Genomic DNA, 11,153 nt, shown 5'->3' with positions numbered 1-11,153 from the left:
AAACTGCACATGGAGACAGCCACAATTTGCAAATTTTTTCGCTTGCAAATCAAGGCCCGGAAAAAAATAAAATAATAATCGGCAGAACGTCTCGTATCTTAAAAAAAAACACAAGTTTGGCACAGGGAGCCAATTATGAGCGAGAAGGCATGTGGGAATGTTTTGCATGCAGGTAGGAAGCACAGTTCATGAACCTAAGCAACATTTGTCTGAAAAATTTGTTTGTAAATAATTTGTTCGTGAAATTATCTCTCCTTTAATTCTTTTTTTTTTTTCAAGTTCAGCTGTGGCAAGTGTAAAGATCATTTATAACGCGAGTCATTGCACAAGATGCAGTTATTTCCTTCCACACCATCTTATTGGGTTTACCATGCAGATTATGTTGACTGACTTTGTCCTAGAATATTCTGATGTCCCAGTTTTCTTAAACACAGCACCTACAGTGGACTTTTCCTTTTTCCTAATGTCCTAACCGTACCGCAAGGTGCCAACGTCAGAATTACCTACACGATTGTACAGCATTCGAAAAAAAAAAAGGTTGCTGACATCACTTCAGCCAACTTCGCAAGCGTGTTCCAGCGCTCGCACGACCGAAGGCCGGATGCCATCTTTTACGTCTAACACTCGACTTGAAAGGCGGACGCTTCGGAAGTGGTCCCGTGCTGCCGTCTTGGATTCAGGCGGCCTTGCGTTAGCGGGGGGGAGGGCGGGTGACGCGGATGCGACGCGAAGGGTCGCCGAACTCGCTGAAACGTCAGCTGACACTGAGACGGTCAACAGCCGGAGCGGAGGGAAAAAGTATTGCAGAGGACTGAGAGCTGGTTGTAAGATATTTGACGACAGGCAACCAAAGTTCCACCTTTTAGCAAATTACTTCTCGCAGACATTTCCCGGCCGTGTGCCGTTTACGTGATTCCCGTGCAGATTTTCTTCAGATTTTGTCAAAACCAACTGAGGCGTTCCAGTTTTTCACGACGCAGCACTTCATCACAAGTGAGTGGCGCTGATCGTCAGTCAGCGCCTTCATCTCAAGCATTTCAAAACAATTTGTGCTTCTTCATTGAGTGACTGTTCAGTAAGTCACCGTGGAGCCAAAGAAAATGCCACTTTTGTGAAAGACAAGAAAGACGATTGCGTACAAAAAGATGTATTGGAAGTCTAAAGGAAGGACTTGAGTTGTCTGTAAAAGGGTTTTTCTGTAACTTTCAAGATGGTTTGACGAAGACAGGAAACACCACAGAATTACAGAAAAAAAAAACTCATAGCAAAGTACAAAAATGGCGGATCACCCTTCCAAACAATAACTTGTCCAGTATTTACCACAGTAAAGTCTTTTATAAAGGTGTAAATGATATTTAATGTTCAATTATCTATCTGATTCAACAGTGGTTTCTGTACCTTATTATAGATATTCCCTCCAATTTTTTTTTTTTTTTGTTAATATCCTATGTGTCTGGAACTGATTCATGGGATTTTCATTCATTCATATGGAAAATAATGCTTTGGTTTTTGTATGATTTGGTTTTAGTGAGACTTTGTGGAATTGATCATTCACAAAAGCAAAGGCTGAACTTTAAAAAAAAAAAGAAATCAATTAACTGTAAAATGATGGCTTGGCAAGGAAATACGGGAAACAACACCACCAATAACCTCTAATTATTTTTTTTCCATTGGCCTCAGTTGAACTGCATTTTTCTTGGGAAGCCATTTCAACGGGTAACACGCTGCCCTAGTGGTTCGCGTGTCCGGCCCACAGTGGAGAGGCTCTGAGTTTGGATCCCAGCTGGAGTTTTCATGTCAGCATGCTCGTGTACGTGTGCCCTACGATTGGCCGGCAGCCGCTCCAGGGTGGCGAGTGCGTAACCTGCGTCTCGCCCGACGGCAGCGCGGAAAGCTCACGGTGGCCGGGTAGACGTTTCCATGAGCAAACGAGCAAAAATCACGTCAAACGAGGGTTTTGGTTTTTGTTTTAATTACTATCCTCATCATCTTAGTTGACATCAACAGGCATTTTTTCCCTCCCCTCCACATCTGAGGCAAAACAACACGCGGCCACATTTTCCAGAGTGAAGAAGAAAAAAAAGGAATCCAAAATACAAAGCAAAGACTTGTTCCTACTTCCAACAAGCGCAAAAACCATGCAGGGGCGCAAAGACGACAATTATGAGGCGCACGTCATGCTGCTCGCTATGCGGACAAATTTTGATGCGGCCATATCACGCAAGATAATAACTCATTTCTGGTGTTTAATATTCTCAACTGCAGGTGTCTTCTTTTTACGTGGGAGGCCTTGACTAAAGGATATTTTTGTCAACAATACTGAACAACGTAAACATACATTTGGAAAATTGCAAGTTCTTCAGGACTATAAACATTGCGGCGTAATCTCATCTGTCGAACCATTTTTAATGCTGTACTACTGTACGTGGTGTCCAATTGAGGGAAGAGCACCGATTGTGGAAATGCAGTAGATTGTTAAATCATACGCGTGTATGATACATAATTTTGTGCAAATGTACGGGATTTGGTTAATAACTGTGACTGTAATACTTGTCTGCAATGTTTGTCTCCTCCAAAAGGAAAACTGTGGCATTTTTCTAAAAATACAATGATTCAACATTTATAAATAAATAAATAAGTTTTATTGTCTGTACATCCATTTTTTTAATGCATTATTTTACTCTTTTACTTAAAAGGAGACAAATGATTGGTGTTGCACTTTCCTAAAAAGAACATTTGTCAACAGTTAAATGTGAATAATTATATTATTTGAATCGATATTTTCAGAAAAATATTGTGGCATTTTGAGAAAAAGAAAGGATTTTGGCTACTCTAAATTAATAAATACATTTGTTGTATTGTTTACAGAATTTCACTTGATTTCCTAAAAAAACAAATCACCGATGCTGCACTTTCCTCAAAAGAAAATAAAATGGCTACTCTATATGATAACGTTGTGCTTGCATCGCTGTGTACGATATTTATTTATTATATTTAATCTGAATTTTTTATGTTGGCAAATTCCTGCTGTTTTTTTTGTACGTTTTAAATATAACAGAAAAAGAAATTGGTACCCTGACTGTACTCAATGTAAACGAAAGTACCGAGTGTCTTCGTACCTTCAGTCAATAGTCATTTCGTCTTTTTGTATTTTTACGCAAATGAACTGTACAAAAATCAAATCAAGGCATGTTACCTTAACGGCGCACCTACATGGCAAAGTCATTCGGGCTCCCTTTTCCGCTTAAATCAAACACGAGCACCGGATTCACACTGAGCCGTCCGTTCTTGCAAAAGAAGTGGCATGCGCGTCGATTTTCTTCGGGACGATCAATAAACGACTGGCGGGAGCGAGCCGCGGACAAGAAAAGGCAACGCGTGTGAGGTGACCGCCGAATGCGGAGGAAAATCACATCAGCGGCGCTTCAAAACAGGGAAATAAGAACGTCGGAAATAAATAAAAGTGCTCGCTTTCATTTCAATTACAAAACAACATTGAAAAAACAGGCCACAGGCTAAAGTTTGATTTCATATTTAAATACTCTGATGGTAACTGAAATTTTGGAGCACAACACAAACAAAAAGTAAAAAAGATCAAAATAAATAAAAATTGAACAAAACGCTAATTTGTGGCACTGGTCAAGTCAGAGTACCAAATGTGCAGACGCATCATGACAAAGCACATTCCTCTGCTACGGCACGACAGCAAAAAAAAAAAAACAACAAAAAAAAAACCCTTTTGGATCTAAACTGCGCTCCGAGACCCACCTGGCAGATCCCACACTTTGCTACGGCACTCTGGGCAAACAAGCAGGCAAACACGCAAGCCCCCTCGCATCTCCAAACGCGTCCAAAAGAGTCGGGGGATCAGCCTGCGCGATGACTTTCAGCGGTTCTGGCCAGGACTTTTGAGGACCTGTGTCGCCTCGGGAGGGCTCAGTCTTTGCTCTCGGCCCGCCTTCTCCTCACCAGCGAGGAGAAGAAGCTGCGACTCGGCTGAGGACCCATCAGCATGGGAGCCTGGTTCTTGTGGACGATCTCGATCTGGCCAGAAGAATTGGTACACCACAGAGATTTAGGGAGTTTGAATATAAAATCCCAAATCTTTAGTCCGGAGAGCCGCGACATCACCGTTCATGAACCTCCCCCACTGTACAAGAACATTGCAGCATGCAGTTTTGCGTTGTGTTCCCTTTGGATTGTCACCGTTAGAGCGCCTTGTTGTCTGTCGTGAGTATGCGCATGAATGTCACGCAGAGAAAAGGCAGAAGAACAATTACCGCAATTCACGGCCTACGGAGCGCAGCTAGTTACAAGCCTCATCGAGTACATTTGTAAAGGAAACACCATTTGGTACATATGTATGCCGCCGTTGTGTAAAAGCCGCAAGTGTCCACATTGAAACGCGAGATATTTACAAAGAAAGACAGTACACAGAAAGAGTTTAGCGCTAGTGCAGCACTAATGGTAGCCCTAACGCTAGCCCTAACGCTAATCCTAAAGCTAGCGCTAACAGGGCCGGTTAAAATAAAACTTACCGGTAAAAATCATTGAGGGGCGGCAGTAACACGCTAGCACAGCACTAAAAGAGATGGTAAAAGTCACTTCCTGGGCACATATATTCCACCGGTCTTACTCTTACCTTTTCCACTCGAGAGCCCCCTTGCGCCCGTGAGAAAAAAATGCACAAATTAGCCGCATTAATTTAAGTGGATACGACAGCCAATGTGTGGCACAGTCCTCCAAACTGCTGTGAACATTTTATTTTAGAGCGCCTCGTTGCTCTGGTATAGAAAATCCCCCACGATGTCCCTGCTTTTGCACTATAGCAGGATGTTCAAATACTTATTTTCGTCACTGTGAGATCGAAGCCAATGTAGTAATTTTTCAAGATTTTTAAAGCCTTATCTTTATATTTAGTATTTTTTTTCATCATTTTAATGTGCCAGGATTTTAATAACACTCTTCTATGTGGCGTGTCAAATTTAGAAGACAAGAGACGACGCTGTTGAAAATCAGATCACATTCGAATAGAATAGAAAAATCCAGGTGATTCTGAAGGATCCGCATACTTTTCTTGCAAATGCACATGATGAATTTTATTTTAATTTTCATCACATCTGTCTCCAGTGTTTTCCCAGTCGGCAAGATGCTTTTTTTTTTTCCACAATGAAACATCTCGCCTCCTTTGAGCTTGTTTTTGTCTTTAATTACAACGGCCCCCTCACGTTAAAAAGCGCGGCGCGAATTTCCATACGTGGCGCCAATCCGCAGGCCAACGAGGCGTGGCGTGACCAAAGGAGCGGCCCGCGAGGGCTCTTCAGCGCGCCGTGACGATTTCCACACCGGCTTCTTCTTCTTTCGCGTGGCGTGTGTTGTTCGACGCCGTCAGAAAACTTCACAGTCCAGATGGGATGTTAGCCCGCTAATTATTAACAACAAGTATGCAAATGCTGCTGCATGAATAAACATATTGACGAGTGTCTGTCGGAGGATTTGCATTTCTGAGCGACGTCTGACATGTTTCTCTTTCGCTTTGATGAGCAGGTTGCGAGATGTTACGCTCTTTTCACGTGTGATTGCACTAATGGAGGTTAATTATTCTTTCGCTTTCACTACATGCGTGGCGCAAATCAGCCATGATCCAAATCGAATTCAGCTGAATTTACTTTTCACGAGTCCAACTACCTTTAAAGTGAACATGAAAGTAAAGGTTCTAGAGGGAGGACAGGTCACTTACCGTAATTCCCGGCCTAGAGAGCAGACGTGGTTATAAGCCTCTCCCAGTACATTTGCAAAGGAAATACCGATTGGTCCATACATAGGCCGCTGCCGTGTAAAAGCCCCAAGTGGCCAAATTGAAACTGACATTGAAACACGAGATATTTACAAATCAAGATGGTACACAAAGTTTAATGCTAACGCTACCGCTGCGCTAATGCTTCCCCAACGCTAATGCTACCGCCGCGCTAACACTAAAGCTAGCGCCGTGTCAAAGCCACAAGTGCCCACATTGAAACTGACATTGAAACACGAGATATTTACAAATAAAGACGGTACACAGAAAGTTTAACGCTAACGCCGCACTAAAGGTAGCACCGCGCTAACAGTGCCAGTTTAAAAACAAACAAAAAAAAAACATGCTGGTAATAATTAATGAGACACAGCAGTAACACGGTAGCGCAGTGCTAACAGGGCCGGACCCATCAAAGTCACTTCCTCGGCACATTTATTTGGTCTCATTCTTACCTTTTCCCCTCGAGTGCCCCCCCCTTGCGGCCGTTAGAAAAAATGCACAAATTAGCTGCATCACCGCATAAGCCGCAGGGTTGAAAGCGTGTGTAAAAAGTTGCGGCTTATAGGCCGGAAATGACGGGATATGCCTGGTTATTCCAAGGACGCCAAAAGAAACCAAGTACGGCGGTACCTTGACTTACGAGTGACCCGACTTTAGAGGTTTTTAAGATATGAGCCGTCACTGCACCCACTTTTAGTCTTGGGTTTGACTTGGTAAAATTCTTTCCTTAAGAAAGAAAACCTCCGACTGGTCAGCATTATTCACTGTTTGAGTCACAGTGTGAAAATCATCCAACGCCATGGATGAAAATACATACATAAATACATGAACACTTACAGTGCAGGGGGTCTGCATCCAAGGTTCGCCATCAATCTGCATGGGAAGTGATTTACTGGTTCTGCAAAACAGAATTGAAATGTCTTAAAGAGACTGAAATGGTGGAAATGGAGACATATTTTGGTGAATTTAGTGTCCATGTTCTCCAAAACCTTTTTAGGACGAGTACAATAAAAATGGAAACCAGCAGCCCTTACCTGATGGTGACGGAGGAGCACTGAGCCAAGCGTCTTCCGGCGCTTTTCAGGCCCGTGTAGATCTGACCCATCTCCATGGCGCCCTCCAGCCCGACCACCTCTAACAGCTGATCGGACAGGTCTGAAACCCACATAACCGAGAGTCAAGAGAAAAAAGAAAAAAAAAGAAAAATATGACGTGCTCGTCAAGCTGCAAGCGACAAGCATTGAATTGTAATATAAAACTTGCGAAATATGAATTCAAACGTCACAGAAAGCATCCAGTTAATTCAGACCCAACCGCTTGCTGTCCAAAACGGTTGCCATAGAAATACGCAATGCCGCAAACGGCTCGCGGCGAAGAAAGTCATCTGAACAAGAACAAAAGTCGTCGCGCTCCTCACTTGTCGACATCGACATCTGAGACACGTAAACGTCGAGTTAAGAACAGCAGAGCGTCAATTAATTAGATTGCACCGGCAATGCCAGGCAATCTTGTGATCATATCATTATTAATTTGCACTGATGTGTATTGATTTTGGCCCTGTTGGAGGCTGGGGTGTCACGCGGGGCCCCATCTGCTTCAGCCTCCGACGCTTCCCTCCCCGTATTAGAGAGCTGCTGCCTTCCCGGGCGGGAGCGCGTTCACATTAATTGAAACCCAGAAGCTTTCTTCTTCTTCTTTTTCTTTTTTTTTTTTTTTTGGGGGGGGGGGGATGCGTGCGAGGGTGTGAGCTGGCTCCTCCAAACCTGTCGTGTCCGCTTTCCCGTGGCTGCTGTTGTTGTTGTCGCGCCCGTCACCATGGTGATGGACAGGCGTCGCTCTCTATCTGGGGCTGTGAGTGAGCTGCTTTTCAGGGTCACACCGTGTGTACATACACGGATGACATCGGCCCTTCACCCTTCCCCCCGTTTTCTCACCCGAGTGCAAACGCTTTCACGCGCGTGATGTGCACGGTGTCACCGCGGGCGGTGATGCTTTTTTTGCCTCAGGCTACAGAGATCTAATAACCATTGATATCATAAATTGCCGCTTAAACAGGCTGCTGCGGAAATGCAAATGAAACATTGTGAGGGGGGTGTTCAGGTTTGGCGTGGGATCATTCTGAAGAGAAACAAATCAGAAACCAGCAGGTTAATTCAGAAAAGTATTGCTTTCCCACCATAGAAATACTGTGTGGATTATGAGAGAATTATCTGAAGATTGTGTCACAAACTCCCGGTGCAGGGCTGGACCCAAATGCAGGACTCCGAGACGAGGGCATGATGTTAGGCGTAGTTTTATTCAAAGCTGTGGTCGTACACGGTGCAATCCGAGAAGGCAGAGGTACCTAGGACAGGACTAAACTGTGGTGGCACAGAAATGCTGGGACGAGGATAGCTCAACACTACACTATTTTCAGTGGTGGAGATTGCAGCTCACTAACTCATTGCAACGACAAACTGGCAAATGCCCGTGACAAAAACTCCAACTTAAAGGTCAAGTGTCTTCCCTATAAACATTCTAGAATAGAAATTGAAATGAAAAATACATGTCAGATTATTCACTTCGTCTATACGAAAAAATAAATATGATATAATAATATGCGCGTCATCCATGCGCAAAGTTTGCGTAAGTGTCATTTGACAACATCCAAGTGGTCAGCATATTGGCTGCATCTCCTGTCCGTGACATCACCCCAGACATTCGCCATTGAAAACATGCTTTGGCCCCTACTGTGGGAGACCAACACGCCCCTTCTTACACAGAAGCTCTTTTCGAAGAAGAGAACATCTCACAACCGTGGGAAGTTACCGGGGGCAATATTACCCTTTTGCTTCGAGCCATATTTAGATGATATGCGGATCATGGCCAAACCACCTCCCCGCCCCGATCCACCTCCGCGCGGCGGTGACGAAAACAGCGCCGCCCTCGAGCAACGACGACGCGGCCAAAGCGCCTCCCCGTCTGATCCACTTCCACGACGGAGATGAGCCACCGCAGCTCAGCCGCAACGAGTCACCCCGGTCGACAAGCCCAGTGGCGATCCACAAGGCCTGCGGAAGCCGTCTTTCATTGGCTGCTGCACAGAAGCCTTCCGATGCGCACATCGACACATTTAGCACCCCTGACTTAATGGATTACACCCAGCCCATCCCCAACTCTTGTTTTTTTTAGTAGCTGTACACACACCTACCTGTTATTTGGAACCCACGTAGCTCTCGTCCTTTCCACCCATGCAATCCATGTTTCACGACGAACCAGATCTTTTGAAAAAGTATGAAGAGAGAATCCATGCGAGCGTTTGTGCAATGTCCAGCAATGCAACGAGCCGGCATTTTGGCGAACACGAAGCAACAACGAGCTACCTTCCCGCAGGTGAAACTAATAGTCACAAATGAGTCCGCTTGAGTGCGCTACTGCCTCCAACGCCACTTCCTGGTTCTTCCCTCCCAAATCCCTCAAGAGGATTTTCATCGCAGGAGTTACAAAAAGCCATATACGTCAAAATCATGTTTTGTGGTGAAAGAACGGAGACGTCCATACCGGCTGCCGTTTTTTCATTAATAACCTTCTAAAAATCATCCCTTTCACGACAGTGGCACTTTCAACTCCAATTTATTAGCAACCAACAGGTTCAAACCTAACTGGCTGAAATAGCGTAAACTAAACTAAAAGGTCACAGCAATTAACGAGTGAATTCAGACCTAACTAGTCGCCTAAACAGGTTGCCATAGAAATGTTGTAGATGTTCAATGAAACCTTGAAAGAGGTGCGCCTCCATATTCATTCACACCCAACTTAACTGGGTTGCCATGGAGAGAGGTTTAGCGACGATATACATTTTTGGATTGAACGTAATATCAAAAGTGGGGGGGCCTCACTTGATGTCATCCTAAAGAAGCTCTCTAACCTTCATCCTGCTGTCGAGGCACCACCCAGCCCGTCACCTCCAACTACAGCGAAATGTCGGGAGGACGACTTCTGTGCCGAGGTGTCCTCCAATGAACGCTTCGCAAGGGGCTTGTCACGGTGCATCATTCCCCAAACAACACACCCACACTGAGGGGGGGGGGGGGGAAATCTCACTCCCATTGTAAATAATTCACTCCGCAGCCATTCCCTTCCACCTGAGGGGCTTGTCTCCTGGCGTCACCAGCAGGATGATTTAACAGCTCCAGAAAGGTCAGCCGCACACACACACACGCACAAAGATGCACACGCGCGCACACACACAATAACCTGCCAACGGTTTGATCCATGTGTGGTGCTCGACTACGCCCCCTCTGGCTAATGCACTTGTGTTTACCATTCAATGTGCCTTTTTGGAGAAGGGGGGGCTACTCGGGTCTGAATTAACGTGGAGATGTCCAGTTTTAGTTGACATTTTCGTATTGTGGATTCATAAAACAAGAAGGCTCTGAATTACTGTGCCGGCTTCTGATCATCAGGTTCCTGGTTCAATGTTTTCTTTTCCATTTCTCTGACATCAGGCATCAAAGTATTACTTGCTAATGAATTTACTTGCAGGTTTGTGCCCAGTTTTAGTTCCCGATGGTTCTGCATCTAGCTTCAGGTTTTCCTCTACCCAGCAAAGCAGTTGTGGCATTTTTGGCAATGTCCGTTGGCTTCCTCGATGTTCATCAAGGAAAAGTCGGACAGACATTTTTGATCTTCATTGTCTTTTATCAGTTTGCTGCACTGGCCTTTCTTTTTCGTCCATTCACACGTTCCCCAGTGACGGGTGTCCTTTTGACGTAAATGGAGTCGTGGGAGTCCGCTCCTATTAACTGAGCTTGTCCTCCGCCGCCCTCGCGGGCCATTAATACGCAAGTGACAGTTCCAAATAGTGACACGGTTTTACCTCTGTGTCGCAAACAAAAGCCGCGCGCCTGTGATTCGCCTTGTCACCCGTGAAATATTCATGGACTTGGGAAAAGTTTGGGGGCTCCAAGTTTGACGTTGAACCTTTACATTGTCCTGCTCTCACCTTGAACCGCAAACACGAGCTCCTTGGGGTCGGTCAGAGGCATCCTCCTGTCCGGGCCCTTCTTGGCCGCCTTGCGGTGTCCCCGCCTCTTCTTGCTCTCGCCCCACAGGTTGGAGCCGCCGTGCATGCTGGGAATGTTGAGGATGGCGATGCCCTCCAGAGAGACGGCGCTCAGGTCCAGCGTAACGCCGTCACACTGTCGGTAAGGGAGAAAGAATACGACGGGAGGATTAGCAAGACCAAGATTAGCAAAAACCCCAATAACTGATTTCCATGTGACATATCAGAGGTGGAAGACTTTTTAAGGCCACTTTGGTCAAATGTTTTACTTGTCGTTCCCTAAATATGACCACTAGGACTGCAGTCCTCACC

At 45.1% G+C, this 11,153-nt stretch overlaps 1 protein-coding gene across 4 annotated transcripts in view; it reads right to left on the bottom strand.

Moving 5' to 3' along the window:
* Positions 1-3,903: 3,903 nt before the first annotated feature.
* dgkb (diacylglycerol kinase, beta) overlaps positions 3,904-11,153 on the bottom strand; it is a 68,036-nt gene continuing 60,786 nt past the window's right edge. For all 4 annotated transcript variants that reach the window (XM_061819521.1, XM_061819524.1, XM_061819523.1 and 1 more), the window contains 4 exons: positions 10,782-10,977; positions 6,832-6,952; positions 6,635-6,695; positions 3,904-4,044 (listed from right to left, as the gene is read on the bottom strand). In XM_061819521.1, coding sequence (XP_061675505.1) covers positions 3,937-4,044; positions 6,635-6,695; positions 6,832-6,952; positions 10,782-10,977 — 486 coding nt within the window. In that variant the 3' untranslated portion in view covers positions 3,904-3,936. The remainder of the gene's footprint in view (positions 4,045-6,634; positions 6,696-6,831; positions 6,953-10,781; positions 10,978-11,153) is intronic.

This window comes from Syngnathoides biaculeatus, chromosome 5 (genome assembly GCF_019802595.1).
Source record: "Syngnathoides biaculeatus isolate LvHL_M chromosome 5, ASM1980259v1, whole genome shotgun sequence".
Taxonomy (NCBI): Eukaryota; Metazoa; Chordata; class Actinopteri; order Syngnathiformes; family Syngnathidae; genus Syngnathoides; species Syngnathoides biaculeatus.
The sequence above is the reverse complement of the archived record's forward strand: the minus strand, read 5'-3'. Positions and strand labels throughout refer to the sequence as shown.